This window comes from Eubalaena glacialis, chromosome X (assembly GCF_028564815.1).
Source record: "Eubalaena glacialis isolate mEubGla1 chromosome X, mEubGla1.1.hap2.+ XY, whole genome shotgun sequence".
Lineage (NCBI taxonomy): Eukaryota > Metazoa > Chordata > Mammalia > Artiodactyla > Balaenidae > Eubalaena > Eubalaena glacialis.
This window is the reverse complement of record NC_083736.1, coordinates 93611893-93637065: the sequence shown is the minus strand read 5'-3', so window position 1 is coordinate 93637065 and position 25173 is coordinate 93611893. Positions and strand designations below refer to the sequence as shown.

General features: G+C 39.0%; 1 protein-coding gene across 2 annotated transcripts; it reads right to left on the bottom strand.

Annotated features, from left to right (window-relative positions):
• Window positions 1-889: 889 nt before the first annotated feature.
• Window positions 890-24972, bottom strand: CSTF2 (cleavage stimulation factor subunit 2). Of its 2 annotated transcripts, XM_061177796.1 has the most exons (14): window positions 24900-24972; window positions 23671-23749; window positions 23164-23333; window positions 21976-22112; window positions 21361-21480; window positions 21130-21267; window positions 18663-18786; window positions 14553-14615; window positions 10843-10984; window positions 9879-10054; window positions 9436-9713; window positions 5874-5984; window positions 4667-4792; window positions 890-2500 (listed from the first exon to the last, which is right to left on the bottom strand). In XM_061177796.1, exons 1-13 carry the CDS (start codon window positions 24955-24957, stop codon window positions 4670-4672), a joined length of 1719 nt encoding a protein of 572 aa, XP_061033779.1. In that variant the 5' UTR covers window positions 24958-24972; the 3' UTR covers window positions 890-2500; window positions 4667-4669. The 2 variants fall into 2 exon arrangements, with proteins under 2 accessions (XP_061033779.1, XP_061033780.1); XM_061177797.1 differs by lacking the exons at window positions 9879-10054; window positions 10843-10984.
• Between the last annotated feature and the right edge of the window lie 201 nt (window positions 24973-25173).

Genomic DNA, 25173 nt, shown 5'->3' with positions numbered 1-25173 from the left:
TTGAAATTGTATTATAATTGAAAGTCAGTTATGTTGTCATTAGCTTGCATTGTTCTGTTGGAAATAATTGTGAAAACTTGAACTCCATCTTAGGATGATTATTTAGTCAACAAGGACTCTTTATTGCCATTTTTATCAAGGGGGTTTATTAATGTCTAGTCTTCAAAAAAGATAATTTAAAATTTTGACAACACATTTTTTGGCTCGTACGTACCTATTCATTAAGGAATCATTCACCTAATGACATCAGCAAAATGCCTTTTCTTTCTCCTATCGAAATGCTTTTTATTTCTTCCATCCACCTGGCTCTGGGATGTCAGTAGTCACAGTGAAACAGTAGAAGGAAAGAAGATCGGGGCCCTTACAAGAGGAAAAATAATCCACATTTTGTTGTGCCCAAAGACAATTCAAATCACTGGATTTACAAGAATGTTTTTACTGAATCAACATTATAGCACCTATTTCTCTACCATTAAGTGAGCAAAAATGAATAAATGACTGTTTCTAATTATCCAGAAACCTACATGACTTGAAAGATTAGTAAAACCAATTTTTTCAGTCACTAGTTTGAACAAAATAAAGGTAGGTCATGAACTCATGGTAGCTAATTGTGTTTCATTTATTAACTGGACATCAGGAAAAAATACTAATGGATGTTTCCATGGGAATAGATTGGGATACCCCTGCTGTTACCAATTTCCCAGATTTCAGCTAATTTAAATTTAATAAGGCTTTAGGAACATGCACAATGGAACCTTGATGATATGGTTCCTACTAGACAACTGCTGACCAAATTATAATTTGATCTTCAGTGAGTCTGATTTGGAATCTTAGTGTTCTTGAAACTTATAATGAGTTCCTAAGGAGAAAGGCTGTACTCTTGGTCTTAATGTCTAAATATATTGACACTTCAAGATATGACTGCTGCTAAAATCAACAACATATCAAGGCCTAGAATGTTCATGGAAGTAGGCAGAAAAGGTAATGATAATAAATCCTACACATAATCAACATCTAAGCCTGAACTGGGGATGAGCAAGATACCCAGAAAGCTCCTCAGTTGTTTTGAGCAAGTTTTTCTTCCTAGGTTGTAATATCAAGTATCTTATTCAGCAAATTTTTGTTGCAGTAAATGTTTATATATCAGAGTAGAAAATCCCTCAATTTTAATGTCTCTCATAAAGTTGATTATCTTTGCATTCTTTTGCTTCACAGGTAAGCAATATGCTATTACATTCTCTAAGCCTATGGCAGGCTTTTAATTCACTTGACCATAATCCTAACCCAGAGGCTAGGACTCTGAGAACATAAATAGGCTCAGGAGTAGTTCCAGTAGAACTTTACTAATTATTAAGGCACCTCTTAACCTCTTGAGGTTGGCCTGATGGAGAGAAATCATGTTTCTCCTTAATGCCACTATGAGAGAGAGAATACTAGGCTGGAAGAGCAATAGGTTAGAGCCAGTGGCACTGATTATGTTCACACCTATTTGAAAGGAAGCAGGCAGGGGCAGGCCTAATGGGCAATCTGACAGCTTATGCTCTACATTTGGTCCCCTTAAAATAAATGAGAAAAATGTAAAAGTTTTAGAGTGTCTATGTTTTAGTTTCCTAGAATAAATTTGGTTACTGGGTAGGGCTGTAGGTTAGTAATTATTTAGAAGGCAGGATGAAATGTATTTTGTTTGTTTGATTTCTGTTCAGTGTTTATTTCACCTTGAACATGTGAAAAATTAGTGGCTTTCTTAACTTTTAAGGTTGACTACCCAGACTGAAGAGTTTTAAAACAGACAAGAAAATGTCAACAGTCTCTTGTGTTGTTGACACACTCAAACCAGTGATCATACATCATCTTTGTCTTAACTCTGAACTATGCGTGTGAATAGACTTGGTACTGACCAAAAAATACATTTTGATATTTGGATTTTTCTAAACTAAATACACTGCTCTCCTAGGTAGGCTCTTTGCATTGTTGGCCTTCTGACCATTTTACAGCTCTAAGCACATGCTATTGTCTCCCAGTAGACTCAGAAGTTCTAGCAAGCTCTCAAAGGGCAAATATTATTCCTGTTGGAAGCAAACTAAGCAAAAACTAAGTTCCAGAAAACACTGTTTCTGAGAAATTCTCAAATATCATCAAGAAGAATAAATGGTTAACTTAAAAAGAAAAACAGAGCTATGGCAACATAATATTAAAGTACAATACTGCAGTAAGGGTAGAAAACACATGTAAGGTTTCACCCTTTTAAAAGCAAAAAGGTCATGTATATCAATTTGCAGTATACTAAAATTGTGTTCAAAGTTTATTTCAAGTCACAGAAAACATACAAACTAAGACAACAGAATGAACTGATTTTGTTCTGAGAGAAGGTGATGGGAGTCCTCCACCTGGCACCAATTTGAGTCATTCAAGGGTTAGGATGAAGTATCCATCTTTTTGCAACATTTCAACAAAGTTATGGAATTAATTTCCAGATTTGTCGCCAGGTAGTTTTGAAAACCTGTAAGGAAAAGTTGGGAGAAAGCCATCAGAAGTGGAGACAAAGTTCTCTTCCCCAAGCATCAGGAAAAAAAAAAATTAAAGGTGGGGGAGGGAGGCTACACATATGAGCAAATCACCAGGGACAGATCCCTAAGGTGTCTGCCTCTTGCTTCCCCAAAGTAATCATCCCTTACAGCGGAGTTTCTCAACCTCAACACTACTGACATTTAGGGCCAGAGAACTCTTTGTTATTGGGGGATGTCCTGTGCATTACAGGATGTTTAGCAGTACCTCGGGTCTCCACCCACTGAAAGCCAGTAGCACACCATACCCCCTAAAGCTGTGATAACCAAAAATGTCTCCAGACATTTCCAAATGTCGTGTAGGGGGCAAAACTGCCTCTGGTTGAGAACCACTGACCTGATGGTAATGGTACATAAGCCTGTCAGTGACAGCAGAGCTGGATCACAATGAGCAAGGTATAGGACGGAGGGAGAGCCAACATCTCGGCTACAGTATGCACAAAGACCAGCAAATACACATTAAAACCTTCCCTGCATAGAACTACATACACAGAACTGCACAGAACTACGTGTGCGTACACACACACACATACACACACACACACATATTAATGCAGGTTTAGTAAAAATGGTAAAAGGTGAATAAGGTCTGTAGTCTAGTTAACGGTAAGGTACCAAAGTCAATTTCTTCCTTTTGCACTATAAACCAAAAAGGTATGTGTACAACAGCTTCCCAAGATGTTATTGCGGGAAGCTAGGGGAAGGGTACACGAGGCTCTTTGTAGTACTTTCCCAACTTCCTGTGAATTTTTAATTATCTCAAAATAAAAGATAAAACAAAAAACCTTGCCCTGTGGTTTATGTGCAAGGCTTTAAAATGAGATATCTTATAAGCAAGAATACACAATGAAAGAACTTTCAGAAACATTTTTACCTCTACTATCCCAAAACATAATTTCCTCACATTGCAGGGAATGCCTTCTCTGGCATAAATACATTAGAAAAAGTAAAAGAGAGGAATAGTTGTTTTTTTTTTATATATCTATTCCTCTGAATATAACAGGTCTATACTTTTATAGGTCTACAATAGTCTATACTTTTACTGAAGAAAATAGAATGCCTTGGGTATCTGGACTAAAAGTGCTGGTCATACTGAAAGTCTACTCCATCCATCTATGACAGCTTCCCATTAAAGTTCAGTCATTTAAAGTCTAGATACAGATATAATGCATATTTCCAGTTTGGATGTTTTAACAACATTACAAATATGGATTAAAATACAATATATTTAGTAAAGACTGCTAGTTAGTGTAAATGAGTTCACTGCCATATGATAATACATGGATGGGAATTATAATAAAGATGGAATAAAAAGCAGAAATTCAAAATGTGATATTCCAACTGATATTGGGACAATGTACATTTTAAACTGTTCTTAGAAAGCAGAATTGTTTATGAAATACAAGATGTTGGGGAAAAATTTTTTAAAAAGAGACGCCAATACATGTAATCAAGTTAGGTCACATGACTATGTTCCTTTTTACCTGACTGATGAGCAAGAAAAATAAGGGCAGCAGTGTACAGCAACCTCTGAAATGTACAGGGACTGATGGCGATGGTGGACATTCACTACCTTAAATTATGTGCTGTAATAGTTTAACCTCAAAGTATTCAATGTAAAATAAATACTGGAAACTGAATGCTTATACGTTTTATTGAAATGGTTTGTATTTTCTTCATTTTGATGGGGAAATATTTTATTTATTTTATTTATGTTATTTTATTTTGGAATAAAATAACGACTGATTCTGGAGGAATATACGATCAAACTATATTTAGGGATTATGTCTAGGGAATGAGATTGAGAGGGCAGAGCTTTTACCCTGAACTTTCTACATTTCTGTATTTGATTAATTTGGTTAAATTGATCATATGTCACTTTTGTCATTAGGAAAGAAAGGTTAAATTAGATTACAATCCATTCAATAACTGAACAAATGCCTATTGCCTTCCCCTGTCATGATAGGGACTGAGCTACTGAAGGGTGAAGGGTCTAGCCAAGAGGAGTGCAGGCCTTGAAGAGTCCTGTTGGTTAAGCCTGAAAGTATATATCCCAAATGCACGAGGAGCTTGTCTGACTCAGGCAGGGTAAGTCTGCTCACCTTTTAAGGTGCTCCAGTAGATTTCTGTATTTGTTCCTTTAAGATCAGGATACTCTGCCTCTGCTCAGGAGGCAGCATGGCGATCTGGTCTGCAGTTAATTGAAGAACCTGCATGATCAAAGCAGCCTGTGCAGAGGAAAAAAAGGTAGTGAGTTTTAATGATGGCAGCTAAAAAAACACCACCAGCTTCTGTCCAAAAAGGAAGGATAGAGGAAGGACAGTTCACACACAAAAAACAGAAGGCCAAAAAAAAAAAAAAAATCAAACCAAACCAAAGAAAAAACCAAAACCAGCTGGTGAGAAAAGGCACAATGAAAAACACAAGTACAATGCCTAAGATCAGAAGACTCAAAACAGACACCCTCATGAACCCCAAATTCTTACAGACTAAGGTGACACCTGTGAGCCCTGGGAAGTCTACAGTTTTTAATCCTGCTTTAAAAGTTTCTCCTGGGACTTCCCTGGTGGTGCAGTGGTTAAGAATCCGCCTGCCAATGCAGGGGCCATGGGTTCGAGCCCCGGTCCGGGAAGATCCCATATGCTGCAGAGCAACTAAGCCCGTGTGCCACAACTACTGAGCCTGTGCTCTAGAGCCCGCGAGCCACAACTACTGAGCCTGCGTGCCACAACTACTGAAGCCCACGTGCTTAGAGCCCGTGTTCCACAACAAGAGAAGCCACCGCTATGAGAAGCCCATGCACCACAACGAAGAGTAGCCCTCGCTCGCGCAACTAGAGAAAGCCCGCGCACAGCAACGAAGTCCCAATGCAGCCAAAAATAAAATAAATTTTAAAAAAAGTTTCTCCTTTTCACAAGTTTTAGCCTTTCCATCAGATATGAGCTCCCTACGATGGTCAAATATAGAAACAGAAAGATATGCTCATGGGGAATCTGCTATTGTTTTTAGGGATAAGGTAAAAAAGGGAGGAAGAAAGGGATTTGGATTTCCAGGTCAATCAGGCCTGCACACAAAAAATCTACTGGCAGATGAGTCGAAATGTACGATAAGCTGCCATTCACATATATCCATTTAAGAATTTTAGGACCAAGCCCACAGATTTTCAGGTGACAAGATCATAAAGAGTTCTAAGAGTAAAAACATCACTTCCAAAGGGACTCTGAAGACCCAGGACCTCCACATGGTGACTGTGAAAAGAGGACTCCAAAAGACTCGTGCATATGGAGGCAGCTGGACAGCATTACTTACCTTCTCATGGTCCTGCGGAGTGACTTGGTTCTGGCCAGGACTAAAGCCACCAGGCTGGCCTCCACCCTGAATGCTCGCTCCTTGCATGCCCGCTCCCTGCATGACTGGGACCTATGTGCACAGAGAGAGATGAAGAGAGATTTTCGGTACTTCTCATTTAGGTAACCAGAAGCCAGTAATAACAGCAATGTGAAAAAATATCTGATTGTGGATATGAGTTAAAAAAGCAAATTAATGACTCTGAAGATCATTTCCTACTGTTAGCATCAGCAGAAGGCAGGGTTTAGCCAGAGATCAACTAGCAAGTTGACAAATTTCTTACAATAGCTCCAGCATCATCAACAAGTATGACACGGCACAAGTGGATACCATCAAATCAAGCAAAATTCAGCCACATAAGCACAGCGGAAACTGAGAGCATTCTAGAAACTAGCACACAGTGGAAACAGAAACGAAAGCCGACAGATTCTAGAATAATGTATGCTGGTCCACTGGGGAAGCTACATTCACAGGGATACCGCCTACCTCTAGTTCAATCAGACACAGGCCCTATCCCACAAGTAAGGCAGAGATGATCATAAGGGCAGAGGCAGAAAGGAGATGGGAAGGCCTCCAGGGAAAGGACTACTATTAGCCCAACATTTGCTTTTTATAACTTTCCTCAGAGAATATGCAGCAGTTGCTTTCTGTTAAATACAGACCAAGAAACACGACTGACCTGAGTTAACAAAGTGCAGTTATATCATGCTTACTGGTACTTAAGATCTTCGACGGGTTCAATGTTTTGGAAGACAACCAGAACCCAAGGAAAAGGCCTCAGAGCACCTAGAATAACTGTTAAAAGGTCCCTATGCTGGATTTATGTTCACACTCAGGCATTCACCCAGAGCTTAGGTGGTACTCTTATTAAATACAAATTGTTAACAAACATGTTACCTGCTTCCCCAGCAGATGAGAAGCAGCAAAGCATGAAAGAAATGTGGATAAACCATTAGGAGCAGATATCATGACAGCAATGTGAAGAGCCAGGTGACAAACTGACAGTGAAGGATACCAGAAACCAAAACAGGAGATGCTATGCTTTCTATTATAGCCTATACAATAATGGGTACATTTAATGATGACCCTGAGTAATCAAAAATGATCAAAATAATTTTTTGTATCCTGTTTAAGAAGAGAAGGAAGTATAGTACACTTTATAAATGATTTTTCATTAAAATAGTTTAAAAACTTGGTTGAATAATTCTATTATCTGGAACATTCATTTGGATGTATTAACTAATTTCCCAAAGACACCAGAGACATGAAGCATTAGTACAGCTTTGTACAGGTTGCTAGAATATTATCACTTTCTGTTCTTTATCAATACTGAATCCGGAGACCAGTCTGAACCTTAATGAGCTGTTACAGACCTGAAAAATCGATGAGAATAACCTTTTTGAAGCTTCAGTCAATATTAATTTGAGGTACTGTAATGTGATCTAACCATTTAATAATGGCCATTTAAAGTTTCCAGAAGAGCCTGTTCTAGGCTCTCAAGTAATAATACAGCTGACCACATATCCAGGTTTGCTAAGACAGTCCCAGTTTAAGCTTCTGCCCCACAGTAATTACTAACAGCACTCTCAAATGTGTCCCTGTTTGGATAGTAAGTTATATAATCACCCTAGTAGTAATAAGTCTTTTACCAACAAGTTTCCAACAAGGTGGACTGAAGTTAATTTCAAAATTTGATTTAAAATTATGAGTTAAGGACATATTGTTAGGTTAAAAAACAAGGTGCAGAACAGTGAAAGGAGGAAAAAGTAAGAATACATGTATATTCATATTTGCAAAAATAAGAATATATATTCTTATTTGCTAGAAAGATACATTATAATAAAAGTGATTTTCTATAGGAGATGGGGGTCACAAGGGAGACAGGTATGAGGAGGAACTGAGGTTCTTACTGTGTATCTTTTGTACATGAGTGAATGTATTTTATATATTTATTTATAAGTAAACATATTAAATAATTTTTAAAAAGTTTGAAGATAAAATTTTTATTTTCTCTACCTCAGATCTAATTGGCTTTATAGAATCTACTAATGAAAACTATAATAAACGTAATATTAGAGTAATGAGTTCGAGTACTAGCAGATAAAGGAGCAAGAAATTATTGATAAATGGTCTTCCAACCATTATTTTCGACATCTTTCTCCAAAGAATTATTGACAGAACTATATAAGGACATCATGTAGTTATTTTTTATCTCCCCACTAGAATATAAGCTCCATGGGAGCAGGACTTCGTTTTGTTCACACTGCTATATCCCCAGTATCTATAGCTCTGTCTGGTACATAGCAGGTGCTCAATAAATATGTGTTGAATGACTGACTGAAAGTATAATACCCATTTTTATTATGAGGCTACTGACCATAGAGGGTATGATAAAAATCAAAGCCCACAAACACTTTTTTTTAAAGTGAAACTTGAAAAACAATAGAAAAGTTTTTTCCTACACATACCAGAAAACAACATATTCATATTTCATATTAGAGAGGAGGGATAGACACACATATACAATGTGCAGATAACAAGACAGAGTAGCATAGCGGAAAAAATAGTGGGTTCTATTCCTTGCTCTGCCACTTTTTAGTTGTGTGAATTTGGATAAGTCACCTGAATTCTTGGGTCTCAGTTTCCAAACCTATAAAATGAGAGAACTGGGTGACTGACATGTTCCATTCCAGCTCTGACAATACAGTTCTCTCTCTTGTGCATACACACACACACACAAGGGGAAGTAAGGCACAGAAGCATATGGAAGAGAGAAGAGATAAAGAAGTACATAGAGGAAGGAGGAAGTCACATTGAGGAAAAATGAAGGTGGAAGGGCTAGAGTGAAACGAAGGTGTTAGTGGAAAAACAAAACAAAACAAACCAAACTCAGAGGGAAGATACACATGTACTACCTCCCCACAACCAACTGGAGGGTAAAAAGGATGGAGATGAGAACACATAGACAATCATAGACCACCATTACACATAGCTGGAGAAAGCCAAATAAAGAGAAAGAAGAGATAAGAATTTAGTTGCACAGCTTTTAAGACAAGCATTAGTAAATTGCCTTTCAACTCCACTGTTCACTTTAGGCTATGTGATGAAAGTAAATTAAAATAGATTTCTGCAAACCTAAGATCAGCTAAATGACCACTAATAGATCTTCATATGCTCTAATGCAGTGGTTCTTAGGGTTATACATTTGAATCATTTGGGCGAGATTTTTCAAATTATCCATGCCTAGATTCTACTGATGTGCTCTCTATCCCCTAAAATCAGGGATTCTGCTCTGAATGGAATTTGAAATTGTGGGACAAGGTTACACTTTTGGACTATAATCCTGGTAGTCAGAAAACCACCACCCTAAGGAACAGAGAAACTAAAGGAAGGGAGATTCTAATCTTCCCCAAAGAGCTGAGAAAACAACCCAAGTCAGAAAGCAGTAATAATCAGCCTCAATAATCAATTCCTGAATAGATCAAGATTTCACATAGAAGTGAGAAGTGAGTGTTACATATACCTGTCTGGATCCCTGGGGGCCAACTGTCCCCATGTTAATTGGACTGGGACCCTGGATTCCACTAGGTATAGGGCCTCTAGGGCCTGGGACTGGGCCCCTTGTATCCATGTTTCTGGCCTCCATCCCTCTGACTTCCATTGCACGGGCCTCCATTGCACGGGCCTCCATCGCACGAGCCTCCATTGCACGGGCCTCCATCGCACGGGCTTCCAATCCTCTAGCATCTAATCCTCTTGCCTCCATCCCTCGTGCATCTATGCCTCGGGGATCTCTTCCACCTATAAAAACAGTTGCAAGAAAACCATTGGGTAGCTACCCACCTTTACTGCAAGAATAACCAACAATCAAATAAAGCATTCTGCATCCCAGACTGGAGCCTAAGACAGCACGTTCATCATGAGCCCACAACTACCAGTCAGCCTTGTGACGTGGTTTCCCCTCACCTCTGCCATCCAATGGTGGACCCCTCTGATCTAGCATGGGTCCTCTTGGCTCTGCCATTAGAGGTCTGGGCTCAGCTAATGGCCCTCCCCGCATCTCATGTGGGGGTGGGCCACGGCTGTCATGGCCAGGGACATGGTGCATGGGCGGACCCTGATGAGGTGGTCCCAGGTAACCTCTAGAGATGGAAAAAAAAATGTTATATTTCAAAACAGAACAAAACAATAAGAAAAAAGTGTCAACCAGAAGATCAGTAAAATTAGATAAAGAGCTGATGCAAACATCAGTCTACAAATGTTAAGAGAATAACACAAAACAGGTCAAAGAAAAGCTATCAAGATGTAAATCCATGTATTCTAGAATTTCGTATTTGGTCAGGGCACTCAAATTAAGGAGGAATGAATGGATATCCATTATATATAATGAATACGCAGTAGGGTGCTTAAGAACATGGGTTATTGTATGGGTTCAAATCTAGGCCCTATCATTTATTAGCTGTGTGATCTTGGGCACATTTGCTTAACTTCTCTAAGCCTCAGTTTCTTCATCTGTAACATGGGACTGATATCAGTATCAATCTCACAGGGCTGTTGTGTGGATTTAGTGAGATGATCTCAGTAAAGTACTCAGAGCAGATTGAGAGGCATAATCCCCACTAATATCAATTATTATTATTATTGCTATTATTAGTACTACTACTAACAATAAGCAATATAAGTTTTTCCTGTTTAGACATGTGTGCTAGAATTTCCAATTTCTGAGGATGGAGTAGCAATGGTTAGTTCAAAATGACATACTCAACTGCATAGTTCTGCCCAGGAAGTGCTTCATCTTGGACAGTGGCCATGAATATTTATTTATCTTTTGAAGTAAGCAAACAGGCACAACTGGTATGAAAAGACTTTGTTCTCAAAGCAAGGGGAAATTCTGATTCCTCCAGTCTTTTCCTTCTGTGTCAGAGCTTACCTAGGCTCTACCTCTCCAGTTACAGAAAGTAAAGTGCCTCCGCGTGGGTCATTTGGAGCGTCTCCCAACAGACCTCGAGGAGTTGGGACGTTGGCAGGCAAGGGCCCACGCTGCATAGCTGCTCTGGGGTCTTGCATCGGCACTGACAGGGAAACAAACGGGGAGGTACTGCTGTGAAGGACATGTAAGGCAAGAAGAAATGACTCTATATACCACTGACAACATAGTTCAGACCCCTTAGAGTGGGTGAAACCTCACCACAACAGACTTCTCTTGCAGCTCAAGAACAGAAGCAGGGTGTAGGCAGTATCTGTTCCATGTCAGAGGTATGGATGGAATTATGTAAAGAACAAACTGGGGAGCAACCTGCCAAGGCCTAGCACTGCAACCTGAAGAAACTTAGGCTCCTGGTTTTGCTTATAATCAATCTTAGTTCAAGGACCAGAGTCATAGAAGAGAGGTAGGGTCTTGGCATATGTGAACACTGCCATGGCTCTGCAAGAACCTGCTGTCTTCTTACAGACTGCTATTCCATCCAAGCCTCCTGACACCAGTAGGGAGGGAGTACAGCCTCAGACAGATGCCCATATCATCCATGTTCTCTGCCCTGTGTGAAGAGGGCAATCTTAGGCTTGTGGCCCCAAAAGGAAAAAATGAAAAAACAAAAAACCAAAACACTACCCTTTTGGGTTCCGAACGTGAGGATGACTGCCAAGCAGCCCTTGACCTCTCAACGTCCCACCCTGAACACCACAAGCAAAAGGAAACCCGCAGATACAATGGGTACCTTGAACTCGCTCAATTGATGCAGGCCCGGTGGGTCCCACGGGCGAGTGCTGTAGGGTTCCTAGGTGAGCAGTAAGTTCAAAAGGAGAAAGAACAGACACTTAAAATAGCTTGCACACACACGCAGAGGCACACAGACACTGGAGATTTACACATATAAGTTAAAGAGCCAAGAGTTCATTAGCTTGCCCTGGGCTACAAAATCTTCCTAAACTATATGAGCTTCTTTGGGATCTGAAACTGTTCTGCTTTGATGAGATTGCTTCCTAAGGTAAAACGTGTGGGCCACTGATTTTATTTGGGCAGGAATAACCAGCCACTTTCAATTTACACCTCTCCTACTAGGATTCCCCTTAAATCTTATGATACTATGAAAAAGAGAAACAAAATATAAAAAGGATGCTTCTGAAACTCCAGTTAGGCAAAGAAGGTAAACATATTTTCATAAGCAAAAAATGAAAGAAATTGCACTGAATCTGGAAGGCAAGATTTATTCTGGAAAAGCCCATTAACAGAAGTGGCACAGTATTATTTTTGTCATAATTTAAAGCACAAAAATTTCTGCTATCAAATGGGGAAATGCAGTGAATGAACTTTAGACAAAGAAAGAGAATATTACTCCTCAAGAAGTACTCTGCCACTGTAAGTTTTTGATAAACAAACACCATGACATCAGCAAATAAAGACTAATAAGATGACAAGGGCGCCAACACTAAACAAAGGTGGCAGAAGGCAAGAAGAAGTCTCTTCTTAAACATCTCATTGTCTCTTTTCAACATTACAAATGTGTAAAAGAAGCATGGATTGCAGGAAAAGAATGACAAACTGGGTACAAATGAAAGATTCTTGCTTCCTCTGCTGGGTACTAAAGGAAAAGTATAAAAGAAAAGTCTCATTTTGTCTCTTCATGAAGACATCCTTGATATACCTTCAAAACTCAAGTCATTTCCCTTTGTTAATTTTTGACCAGAAAGGTGAAGATAACTGTATCAAGAAGGAAGATGTCGGGCTTCCCTGGTGGCGCAGTGGTTAAGAATCCACCTGCCAATGCAGGGGACATGGGTTCGAGCCCTGGTCCGGGAAGATCCCACATTCTGTGGAGCAACTAAGCCTGTGCACCACAACTACTGAGCCTGCGCTCTAGAGCCCGCGAGCCACAACTACTGAAGCCCACGTGCCTAGAGCCCGTGCTCCACTACAAGAGAAGCCTCTGCAATGAGAAGCCCGTGCACCACAACGAAGACAACAGCAACTAGAGAAAAGTCCACGCGCAGCAAAGAAGACCCAACACAGCCAAAAATAAATTAAAAAAAAAAAAAAAAAGAAGGAAGATGTCTTGTGGAAGTGTGTATTAAACAAAGTTTGATTTATTGATGGCTGGGGGAGAGGTAGAGGTATGACTGAAACTTCTAATTCCTTCTCACTACTGCAAAAATACTTTGGGGCACATACACGATCTACTGATAGCGGCCAAGGGGGGTGGGGCACAACAGCATAAAAGCATGGTCTGCTCAGATGAGGTGTCTGGACGAAGAGCTTGTTCCACTGTCAATTGCCTGACAAGATTATTAGCTCTGTCACTTGAGCAACCAATATCAGTATACAAACCATAGACAAGGAGTACAGTGCATAGGCCTATATCTTAGTATTTTGCTTTAAAAAAAAAAGGGTTTTGGGGAATTCCCTGGCAGTCCAGTGGTTAGGACTCAGCACTTTCATTGCCGTGGCCCAGGTTCAATCCCTGGTTGGGGAACTAAGATCCTGCAAGCCACATGGCGTGGCCAAAATAAATAAATTTAAAAAAGTTTTTTTTTAATGGGTTTTACTTATAGACCATATGCTAATAAGAAGTAACTTAAGCTTCCCTACACTTGTCCAAAGCAGTTCTTTCTCATCACAAGGACACAATGAATAAGAACAGAAGACATTGGAAGGAAACAGAAGCAGCGTGATTGACAGAAAGAGGATAGATTTCAGAGTCAGAGACTTTGGAATCTTAGCTCTGCCACTTATTAGCTGGAAAAGAAGACAAATGCACCAAGCCCAGGCCACGTTACTCAGATACCAGTATTTACTTACCATGTCCCCTTGAGGAAGTAACTCAGAACTCTGAGCTTCCAGCTCTTCACCTGAAAACTGAGGTGCTGCCACCTAACTCACAAGGTTGTTTATGAAAATTAAAGTGCATGGCCTATAGGATGCACTCAGTTTTACTGTTAGTTCCTTCTGTTTTCTCACTCTCTCTCTTCCTGATGTTGGTTTCAACCGAATCACTGCATTTTCTTTTCTTCAAACTCCAGTAACATAGAGAAATAACGTGGACATTTTGGAGCGGCTGCCACTGTGGTATCCAGTGTTACTGCCACAGTATAACATACACTTACCAAGCAGGCTTCACAGATCTTTGACCCCCTCCCAGTTTTCTCTGGGGTTGAAATTTAGTCTTCCACATACCCAGTCACATATTACATGGTCATAATTAAAATTCCTTACTCAGATCTCCATAGAGGGAGTGAGAACATGTAAGTAGAGGCATTAAACTATCAGGAAAAGGCGACATAAATTAAATAGAAACAAAGGATCCATTTGCTTCATCATCAATTCTTGTAGAGCTGGGCTCTGAATCACTAGATAGAAGTCGAGACAGTGCTGCCCAACAGAATTTTCTGCCATGATGGAAGTGTTCTATATCTGCAATATCCAGTATGGTATCCACTAGCCACACGCGGCGACTGAGCACTCAGAATGTGGCTACTGTGAATGAGGAACTGAGTTTTACATTTTACCTAATTTCAATTTAATTCAATTTAATTAATTTAATATTTGAATAGCCACATGTGGTTAGTGGCTGCCATATCAGATAGTGCAGATATAGAACATTTCCAAGTCTAGTCCACATTAATCGGACATTAATATTTATTTACCTTGTCCCCGCTCCATGGACACTGGTCCACTTCCTGGCATTCCAACCTGGGCCTGCATTCCTCCTAGAAGATAAAGGGCAGGAAAGAAAAACAGTAATTAGGACAGTGGGGAAAAAATTTGGACAGTGGCTGAGTTAACAAATTTCCTCTTTCTGCCCCACAAGCAGAAACCTATAAAGGAAGATCATAACTACCACTAAACAATGCAGTTATACAGAAGATGGAGTTTGTCACTGTACTTTAGCCTTTGGTGACAGAAAAGTGAGTTAAAGAAGAATTCGTAATCTCACTGGTTACCAAAACCTTGGCAGGGAGTTCTGTAATATAGAACAACGGCACTTACCCACGTACCTCCTCCCACAGGAGGCACTACTGTTTCCAGTGTACTTTGTAAATGGGTGGGTATACTGTTGCAGCTGTGACAAAGATTTGTGGGGGCACGCCTGGCATTTTATGAGAAGCCAACAGGGATACTAGATGTCCTGCAACGTATGAGACAGTTCCGCAAAATCAAGGATTACCCGTCTTGCAAAACTTTCAAACGTCTTGCTAAACATTCACACAAATGGAAACCTTTTTATAGTCATCTGAACTTAAAACTTGTCTGTTTTATTTGTAAACAAAGCACTTCTTTGCCCAGTTTTTACACACACACACACACACAAACACACAATGAATTTTCCAAGAATGCAATTACTGAGTAAATTATGGGTATTGTATCTTGTTTTGTTAAGAACTTTACCAAGAGTTTTCATTTTCACCATTCAGAAAATCACATCATCAATGTCAACAGTCCTTGTGGTATCTGAATTGCCAAAACAACATACCTGGGTCTGTCTTTTACTTTTATAGTATTGGTGCAAGCATCTGACTGCTATTTATTGTTTTCTAGTGTAGTTGTGCTTGAATACTTGCGTATTTATAATATTCTTTTACTATAAATTAATTTCCTTTTACTTCTCCTTTATATTATAGTTAGGGTAACTATACTGATTTTTTTTGGAAGCCATGTTAAGTATGCTATGTCACCTGTGCATTTCATTTCAGGATAATAAAGGGTCACTGCAAGATATGTTACAAAAAGGAGCCACTGGGTCTAATAGTGTTGAGGATGACAGGTCTACTCTAACCAGCGGGGGTATGATTGCTATACAAAGACTAAACATGTACCATAAGTCCTTGTCTGGTCCTTCCCACATAGCAATAATTCTGTTTTCCTCAAAGGAACAATATATGCTGCGAGTGGGGAGAAAAGACAAGCTGAACTGTTTGCAGTTCATTAATACTCACCTAAAATACCCAAGTACAATACATGTCACATTCTCTTATCCCATTTAACATGCCAGGCACCAAAGAGCCATGAATTAAGAACCTGAGTCTGTGCTAGCCCTACCAATGCTACTAAGTAATTGTCATTTTGAACAACTGATTTGATAAAATTAACATACCCTCAGGCTTCCTCATCTGTAAAGTGAACGAGTTTATCTAAACAGTGTTTTCTCAGAATGTGGTCCGCAGACCAGCAGCATCAGCATCACCAGAGACTTGTCAGAACTGCAAAGCTCCGGGCCCTACCTCAGACCTGCTGAATTGGAAAGTCTGGGTGTGGAGACCAGCAATCTGTGTTTTAATAAGCCCTTCAGGTGATGCTAATACACACTAACATTTGAGGTCTAAATGATTTCAAAGCTCTCTTCTAGCCATAACATTCTATGATTTATTCAGACCACTCATCAAAACAATACAAAAATTTAGGATCTGAGGAAAGCAATGGCAGAAGGCAACATAGGTAATTTATCATACTACACTATCACATAATGGCACTTTTATCTATATGGACTAGCTTCCCAGAAGTGGAATTGGTGGGTCAAAGTGTATATGAATTTTTAATGTGAGACTACTTTCTTAAAAGGCTGAAAAACTTCACATTTCCACCAGCAATGTATACTACCACTCTCCCCACCAATATTAAGTGTCATCTCTGAAACTTTTGCTAGTATGATGGGTTTAAGTAAAGTGAAATCTCATTATTTAATTTGAAATCCCCTGAATATAAATGAATGTTTTTGTTGCCATTTGGATTTGCTCTTCTATGATGTGCTCTTCTATAAAGTGCCTACTCATTTCCTTTGCCTACTTTTCTACTAGTTTGTTCCCCCTTCTCATCAACTGCCAAAGAGCTTCGTACAGGGTATCTCAAAAATTGTAGCGAAGTTTTAAGTTTCAATAACTTCAGAACTATAAATGCTAGAAACGCATAAAAAAATCACTTGAAAATTCAATTATTTAAGTTCCTTTTACACTTACTTTCAACTTTTGTATTTATTAATTCCCTCTTCTTGGTACCTTGGTTTTTTTAAAAAATTATTTTTCTTATACTTTAGAACTAGCAGAGTTCCTTTATTCTTTAATAAGGCACTTAAGGGTATTCATTTTCGTTTAAGTACTTCTTTCACTATTTCCTGCACTTTTTTGTATGAAGTATACTACTTTTTGTTGTCATTTAGATAATTTATAAATTTCTTTTTATTTCCTCTTTAATTCAAGGATTACCAAGAATATGTTCCTTAACTTTACAAGTAAAGGTTTTTTCCAGTCACCTTTTAATTATTTATTTCTAACTTTATTGGCTTATAAACAGAGAATGCAGCCTGTAAAATCTCTACATTTTAAAATTTGTTTTTATTTTATGGCTAAGTACAAGGTCATTTTTTAATGGGGGGGAGTATATTCTCCAATCAAAAGATATAAGGCTCCCTCTCTATATTAAATCAAGCTTATTGATTCCATTATTTTATTTCTCAACATCCTTACTTATTTTTTGTCTACAGATTTTTTTGTCAAAGTGTGGTCTACAGATGACAATGATCCACACTGTATGTTAACAGTTCGTGACTGTTAACTACAGAAATGGAGAGTAGACACTTTTATAGCAACTTGACATTGCTGTGACATCCAAGTGCATGACATGTACTTGTCTCACTGAACAGGGTATAGACCAGTTTGGGTGTTTTTCAACTCATGTAATGAGCTGCATATGTCATGGGTTGCACACTTGTCATGTGTAGTAGGACCACATTACAACTTGTGATATTTTAAGGTAAGCTAGGTACCTATAACACCAAAAAATGTATAAAACACAGAATCTATTTCTTTCAATGAAAGATAATTTAAGTTTAATGGTAACTCTATAGGATAAGTGAAAATCGTGAGTTTGCTGAAATTTATTTGAAAATCCCTTCTCCCATTCTCTGTCAACTTAGCTCTTTAGACTGGTTTCTCTATAAACCAGAACAATTTAAGGCCAAATTATTGCCCATTAGTTGTGTTGTAGTCAATCTAACCCAGATTAGATAAATTAACAAGAAGTGAGTTTGTTGTACAAAAAACTTTAAATACTGATACACATCATATGTTCATACTGGTGTTTTATATGAGGAATCACTTATTTCACCCATAACTTTTTAAGTTATGATTGTTAAATGACGAAAAGCTACAAGCGTAATATTAATTCCTATATACACAATTTTAGTGAACATATTAGTTTTTAGAATTCTTTTTTCCTTTTGTTGTTTGGTCTAATTATATTTCATGAAATCCAATGTTATGTTTGTTACATATAATAACAAATGTGACCAGGCATTTTGCTTCTGGTTTTTTTCCCGCATGTACTTTTTAACCTAATCTGACAGTCTGGCTTTTAGTGGGAGAATTCAGTCCATTCACATTTAGCAGAATAATGACTATATGAGATTTTATTCCTTCTACCTTAACTCTATGTTTATTATTACTTACTTCACAATGTCATTTCCTTTTCTATTTGCTGGCTTGGTCTAGTTTCCATTCATTCTATTTTTCCCCTCGTTAACTTGGAATTTTACTGTACTTTTCCAATTTACTGTTCTTTCCTCTGCTCTCATAATCAGACATATAGGATGTGTATATAAGAAATCAACTATTTCTTCCACCTAGGATATATACTGCCTAGCTATACATTAATTTAATATCAAGATCTCGTTGCCACATAATAATTTGGCTACACTATGCCATTTGCTATAACAAAACTCTAGCAAAATACCAAAACGGTGAAAATTCTAAATGAAAACGTACCTCCAGGAGCTAAGGAACCAGGCCCAGGTCCTGTTACAGTGGCTGGTATCTGCCCTGGTGCTGCAACTCCAGCCTGCAGAGAAGCTTGCATCAGAGGAGGTGCGCCATTGACATGCATTCCACTCTGACCAAGAGAAAAACCAGAGTATGTATATGCCTCTGTGAAGACTCAACACACAAAGTCTATGACCTTAAAGAACTCTTCAAATTGACACCCCCAAATATTCTACCAAATACCCTTTTCTGACAGCATGTCTCATGCAGCATTAGATTTATAACACACTTTGAACAGAAGCTGCAATACATGCAATGAGCCTGGTTACACAGAACACGATTACGACAGACCATATTATAAAAGCAGAGATTGACAAGTCTTATCTGTGTGGTGAGGCCATATATAGCACCTATTTGTTGACTTAGAGACGAGGGCCTGGCAGTAAAAGTTTAAAAAAAAAGTGCCTTGAATGCAAGAAGAAAGAAATGAGGACTTTAAAAAAAAAAAAACAGAACTGCTGGTAGTCTACATTTTTAAGATGAAAAATTTTCTTTGACCAATCTTTTCTCATCGCTGTCCTCAGAAATAATTCTAGTTGGGAGGGGGATGTAAAATTTTTCTAATGCTACATTAAAGCTCCTGGAGAAAAAGGGAATGTTATGTTTTCATTTGTGTATTCCCAAAAGAACTGAGCAGTCCCTTGGAATAGAAAAATAAAAACTAAGATATATATAAATATTTTAAAAATCACATATATTCTCAGAGAACACAAACAAAACTCTAGAATAGAAAAGAGGAAACTGTATAGTGAGGTGGTTAAGAGAAAACAGGCTATGATGTCAGACAGAACCAGGTTCAGATACTGGATTTGCCACTTAGATTGTTATTTTTGGAGCAGTTAACCTCTCTGGACCTTATTTCCTTTCTATTTCTGAAAAAGTATTTATTGAATCAGAGCAGGGGATGGTAAACTATGACCCATGGGGCAAATCTGGCTCACTGCTTGGTTTCATAAATAGTTTCACTGGAACACAATCATGCACATTTGTTTATGTACTGTCTGTGGTTCATTTCACACTCCAATGGCAGAGCTGAGTAGTTAAGACAAATTCCACGGCCTGCAAAGCCAAAAAATATTTACTATTTGGCTATTTAGAAGATGTTTGCTGACCCTCACCATAACTTTTGTATGAGCCATCCAAGTTGTTTACCTCTGCCAATCTAACAGGTGAAAAACGATAGCTTATTGTACTCATTCACATTTATCTTATTTTGAGGTTGAATACTTTTCATACATTTAATATATATTTGTATTTCCATTCTCATGAACTGTTCATGTCCATTGCATAGTTTTCTACTGGGTTATTGGTAATTTTCTTACTAATTTATAGGAGGTGTTTTTTAATATGAAAAATTTCAGACATATAAGTTGTATAGAGAATAAAATAACCATACAGCTTAGGAAACAAATCACATATATAATTGAAATCTCCTGTATGGTCTTCCCCATTGCATCCTGTATCCCCTTCTTAGACAACCACTTAAGAATTCTTACAGATGTTTCGAAATTTTATGTAAACCATTACATACTAAACATATTCTTTGCAACTCACTCAACATGTTCTTGGGATATGTACAGACACATACATCTTGTATTTTGGAAATATTTCCACATTCACTTATTTTCACTTCTGTATGGCATTATGTTTTTGAGTTACCTGTGTTGATACCATGTATCCTAGTTCATCTTAACTGCTATATGAAACTACATTTTTGAAAGTCATTCACGGTGACACATGTAGTTTATTTAACTGTTGTAGAGTATTTCATTGGATAAATATACCACATTTTCTCCATTCTTCCATTGCTGTACATTTAGGATGTTTCCAATTTTTCACTATTAAAATGTGGCAATAAACATTCTTGAATATGACTAACGGCCCTTAGGTAATCAGCCTGCTGTCCATCACGTGTGTGGCAAATACTTTTTCCCAATTTGTCATTTGTCTTTGGTGTTTATTTCTTTTTCTCCGTACAGAAATTTTTCAGTTTTCAAATATACCAATTTTTCATGGCTTCAGGGTTTTGTGTCACACTTGGAAAATAATCTTTACTTTTTTCATCGGTAAGAATGGAGATATGAAGAGTGCTGACCTCATACAACCGCTCTAAGTATTAAATGAGATAATGTATATGGAATAACAAAGTGCCAACCACAGTGCCACACATGCACATACACACAAAATCAGCTTATAAAAAAAGGGCCTAAAGGAAGGATCTCTGTTTTACAAACTTGGCACTAAATCTGTATTCATTCAGATGTCATGTACTCTGCAACCCTGTTAACTGCTTTTATGCCTGGAAACTGAAATTATCATCTCTGGCTGCTCACCATTCTTCTTCCAATATATCCTCCTAAAATGAAAATGACATTTTCAAGGCAGTTAAAAATGTTAAGGGATAAAGTCCTACCAAAGACTGGGCCTGAGGGGCCTGAGGATTCTGCTGGTTCATCGACACATTGGATCCTGAGCCAGGTCCGGCGTTGTGGACTGTCTGAGGGTTGCCTGCAATCAGTGTTGGGATATTTGTCTGGCGATGCAGAATTTTCTAAAAAGTGAAAAGACAAATCTATGAGCTGTCTGTTTCTACCCCACTCAAGGTTTACCCTAGTATTTCCATAAAAGAACCAGAAGCACTCACCAAGGCAATTTCTGGATCCACAATTCTCATCACTACCTGGGCTTGTAGCAAAGCATAAGCCAGTTGAGGGTTCTGAAGCAACATGTTTCGTGCTTCCTGAGGACTATTCTGGACACAGAGCTGTGAAGATAAACAGATTCATCATCAGGTTCAAAACTTATTACTCAGAAATTGACAGTGATTTAGAGCTATTCCCATCTGAGAAATGTAACATTCAAGAAGCTTTTAAAGCTATTATCAGTTTTTACATAGCACACAAAATCTTGGTCATGGCAGGCAAGAGAAGGAAGAGGCATTTCAAATACCATAATACCACCATTTAGGAAAAAAGCCACATTTTAACATCTACATTTGATATCTATGGGCCACAAAAACCCTGCCAGATTGTGTAGGTGTGTTTGTGTACAAAAAATGGAAAGCTCTTTGTACAAAATATACAATACACTGTGCACATATGGAATACTGAAGGTGCAAGAAATGTTGGTCAACAGGCACACTTTCTATTTGAGCTCAGGAAATCATTTCCATTAACTCAATGTTAATTTCCATTAACATCAATGACTCCTTGAAGAGTTGATATGCTATGATTTTCCATAACCTAATGCCTCCTCTTACCTTCATTTGTTTCATCAGCTCAAACATCTGCTCTGGTGGAAGACTGGCAACTGCTTTGCTAATGGACTCAGGGGCATCCTCAGGACTGATGGTCTCTCCATAAGGTGACTCAATGACAGGGGCACCAGTGCCAAGGCCTGATTGGGAAGAAAGTACAAAAACATTAAGGAGGCAAATTAAAGAGCTAAATCATTTCAAGTATCTACTTTCCAGGGTTGCTGTAAGGACCTGTTGATAACTTTAAATTTTCTGGAGCTTAGAAATAAGTGACTTGCAGGACTTCCCTGGTGGCGCAGTGGTTAAGAATCCGCCTGCCAATGCAGGAGACACGGGTTCAATCCCTGGTCTGGGAAGATCCCACATGCCACAGAGCAGCTAAGCCCGTGTGCCACAACTACTGAGCCCACGTGCCACAACTACTGAAGCCCACGTGCCTAGAGCCTGTGCTCCACAACAAGAGAAGCCACCACAATGAGAAGCCTGTGCACTGCAAAGAAGAGTAGCCCCCGCTCAGTGCAACCGGAGAAAGCCCATGCGCAGCAACGAAGACCCAACACGACTAAAAATAAATAAATAAATAAATATTTTAAAAAAAGAAAAGAAAAGAAAAGAAATAAGTGACTTGCAAGTCTTTTATTTCTGTGGAGGAAAGTGACAAAGTATATTTTCTACTCTCAAAGGAAAGCTGAGACCAGGATTGTATAGGTGAACAATGTTAACGTAAATTAGGGACTAGGGATATCCATTTCCTTTCACAAGTCATTTCAGAAGCAAAAGTTTCAAATAGAGAAAAATTCTAATTTCAAAATGGAATTTCTGGATCTATTACCTCATGAAAAAAGCCACGAGAATGCCTCGGTATCCCCATCAGTTGCAGATCTGGCAACATAATTACAGGAGTGGCAAACACTAATGACAGACATAGTTAACATAACTAATGGCGTGGTAAACCTGTAACTCATCTTCAACTGGAAATCAACTCCTTGGCAATGGAAGGACTTAAATCAACTTTACCTTATTTCTCAAAGATACACACTTCCCTAATACAGGCACCTCAGGTAGGTCAGGTAAAGAAGCTGTGTGGCTGATAACCATTTCAGCAGATGCTAAAACATATCATTAAGTGGAAAATCTTCGTTGTTACATCTTTACTAACTCATGTTGCACACAGCTTGGGTTTATACTCACTCTTCAGCTCTTCTTTGTTCTTTTCGCTGGCAGCATTGTCCACTCGAAGTGCTCTCCCACTGAATTCACGCCCATTTAGGTTTCGCATGGCACTAAGTGCTGTCTCCTGGTCTTGGTATTCACAGAAGCCATAACCTTTTGGCTTTCCTGTCTCCCTATCATATACCAACCTGGAGAGCAGAACCAAGTGTCAGGCACAAATGTTACATACACACAGGGTTCCCACTAACATTGCCATGTTCTAATTTGATCTACCGTAAGACAACCTTATCACTCTGTCTCACTGAAATATTTTTTACACATCTTTTTAAGTGAAAAAAATGTATCTTTTAGTAAAAATGAATGTGAATTGTATGGTATGTGAATTACATCTCAATAAAGCTGTTACAAACAAACCAGAAGAATGCATGTGAAAACTCACCAGTAGAAGCCTTGCCATTATTACTAAGGGCCAAATTTGTGGTGATTTTAAAGAAACTTCCACCAAGTGGTAAAAGGGGATCTCACCTGAAACTAACAACAGGTCCAACCTCAGAAAAGATGTCCTTTAATTGCTCTTCAGTAGCCTCATATGGAATGTTCCCCACTAAGGAAGAAAATAGATAACATATCAAAATTCTGAGTTTGTAACCTAGATCTTTAGTGAGAAAGTATCTACATATATCACTGAAAATTTAACAACTGGTTCAAATACAGTTGTTACAAATACAGCGTTCCTCCAATCCTGGTTCCAGGGTACTCCCTTAGACAAGATTTCAATCCTGTCTGCTGACTTTATTTACAAGAGAAATAAACCACTTAGACTAAACACAAAAGGTGTAGGCACTCCTAAGTATCAGTTCTCAGACTTAACTGACATGTGTTAGATTTTCCTTAACTATGGTGAAAATAAATACTTAGGCATTAGTATTTACCTGAAGGTGTTTAAGTCTTATAAATAACTACTAAAAATGTCAATATTATAATTTTTAAAGCCGGCTCATATGTCCGTATTTCTACATATACACGCACTCAAAGGAGAATGACCATGAATGTACTGGAGGATGTTTAAAAATTGTTGTAACTCAACTATACTTCCGTAAAAAAAAATTATTCTGAACTGTTTTGTCATGTTCCTTCCAAAAGATGCTTTAAAATCACCACACATACTTTAAAATAAACAACTTATTTTGGCTGAAAAGATTACTCAGAATAGACTCCACCCTCTTTAAAATTTCTTCGATGAGGTCTTAGTCGTTCATTCATTCATTTATTTACAATCCACCTTAAGACGCCGGGTAGTCGCTACCACTAATGACGAACTAAAATGTAACGGGTAAAAAGCAGAGGATGAAAGCCTTTATGAGAGGGCGGGAAGTGGACACAAGGATCTATACCCTCAGCACACAACCTGTATTCTGGGACAGGGGGTGAGAAGTAGTAAGGGACAGTTGCCATGAGCCCTCACTTCTGGATAATAATTGAAGCTCATGAAAAGAGAAATGCATATAAGCTGAACGCTGGTTTAACTTCCTCAGCCACATGGTGAAAAGGCTGCGAAACCTCGGGGGAAGGGGAGCATCACTTTGCCCACGAGTCCACCAGGCTGGCCGCCCCACGGGATAGGCAGGTCGAGCTGCAAGCCCGACCCATTACCAGCTCCCGCGGAGATTTGTGAGGTGCAGGGGGGCATTCCTCGCCGATCCCTGTCTTTTTCTGTCCCTCCCCGATGCTTGGCTCCACCGAATTCCTCTCACCGAACACCGAACGTAGAGAACGATCCACCGCAGGGTCTCTTACAGTCAAACCCGCCATCGCTCTCTTCCAGCGGCTTCCGGTGCGCCAGAGCACACTTCCGTACGGCGCGTGAGCCCAGCGCCGAACACGCTTCCGTACGGCGCGTGAGCCGGAAACTCCTGGGCCAGAGGGACGCAGGGTCCCTCCCCCGGCGTTATTCCGTCAGCAGCCGGCACGCGTTACGTCCACGAGAGCGCTGCTCACAGCTTACACCCGCGCTGGGCTCACGCCTGA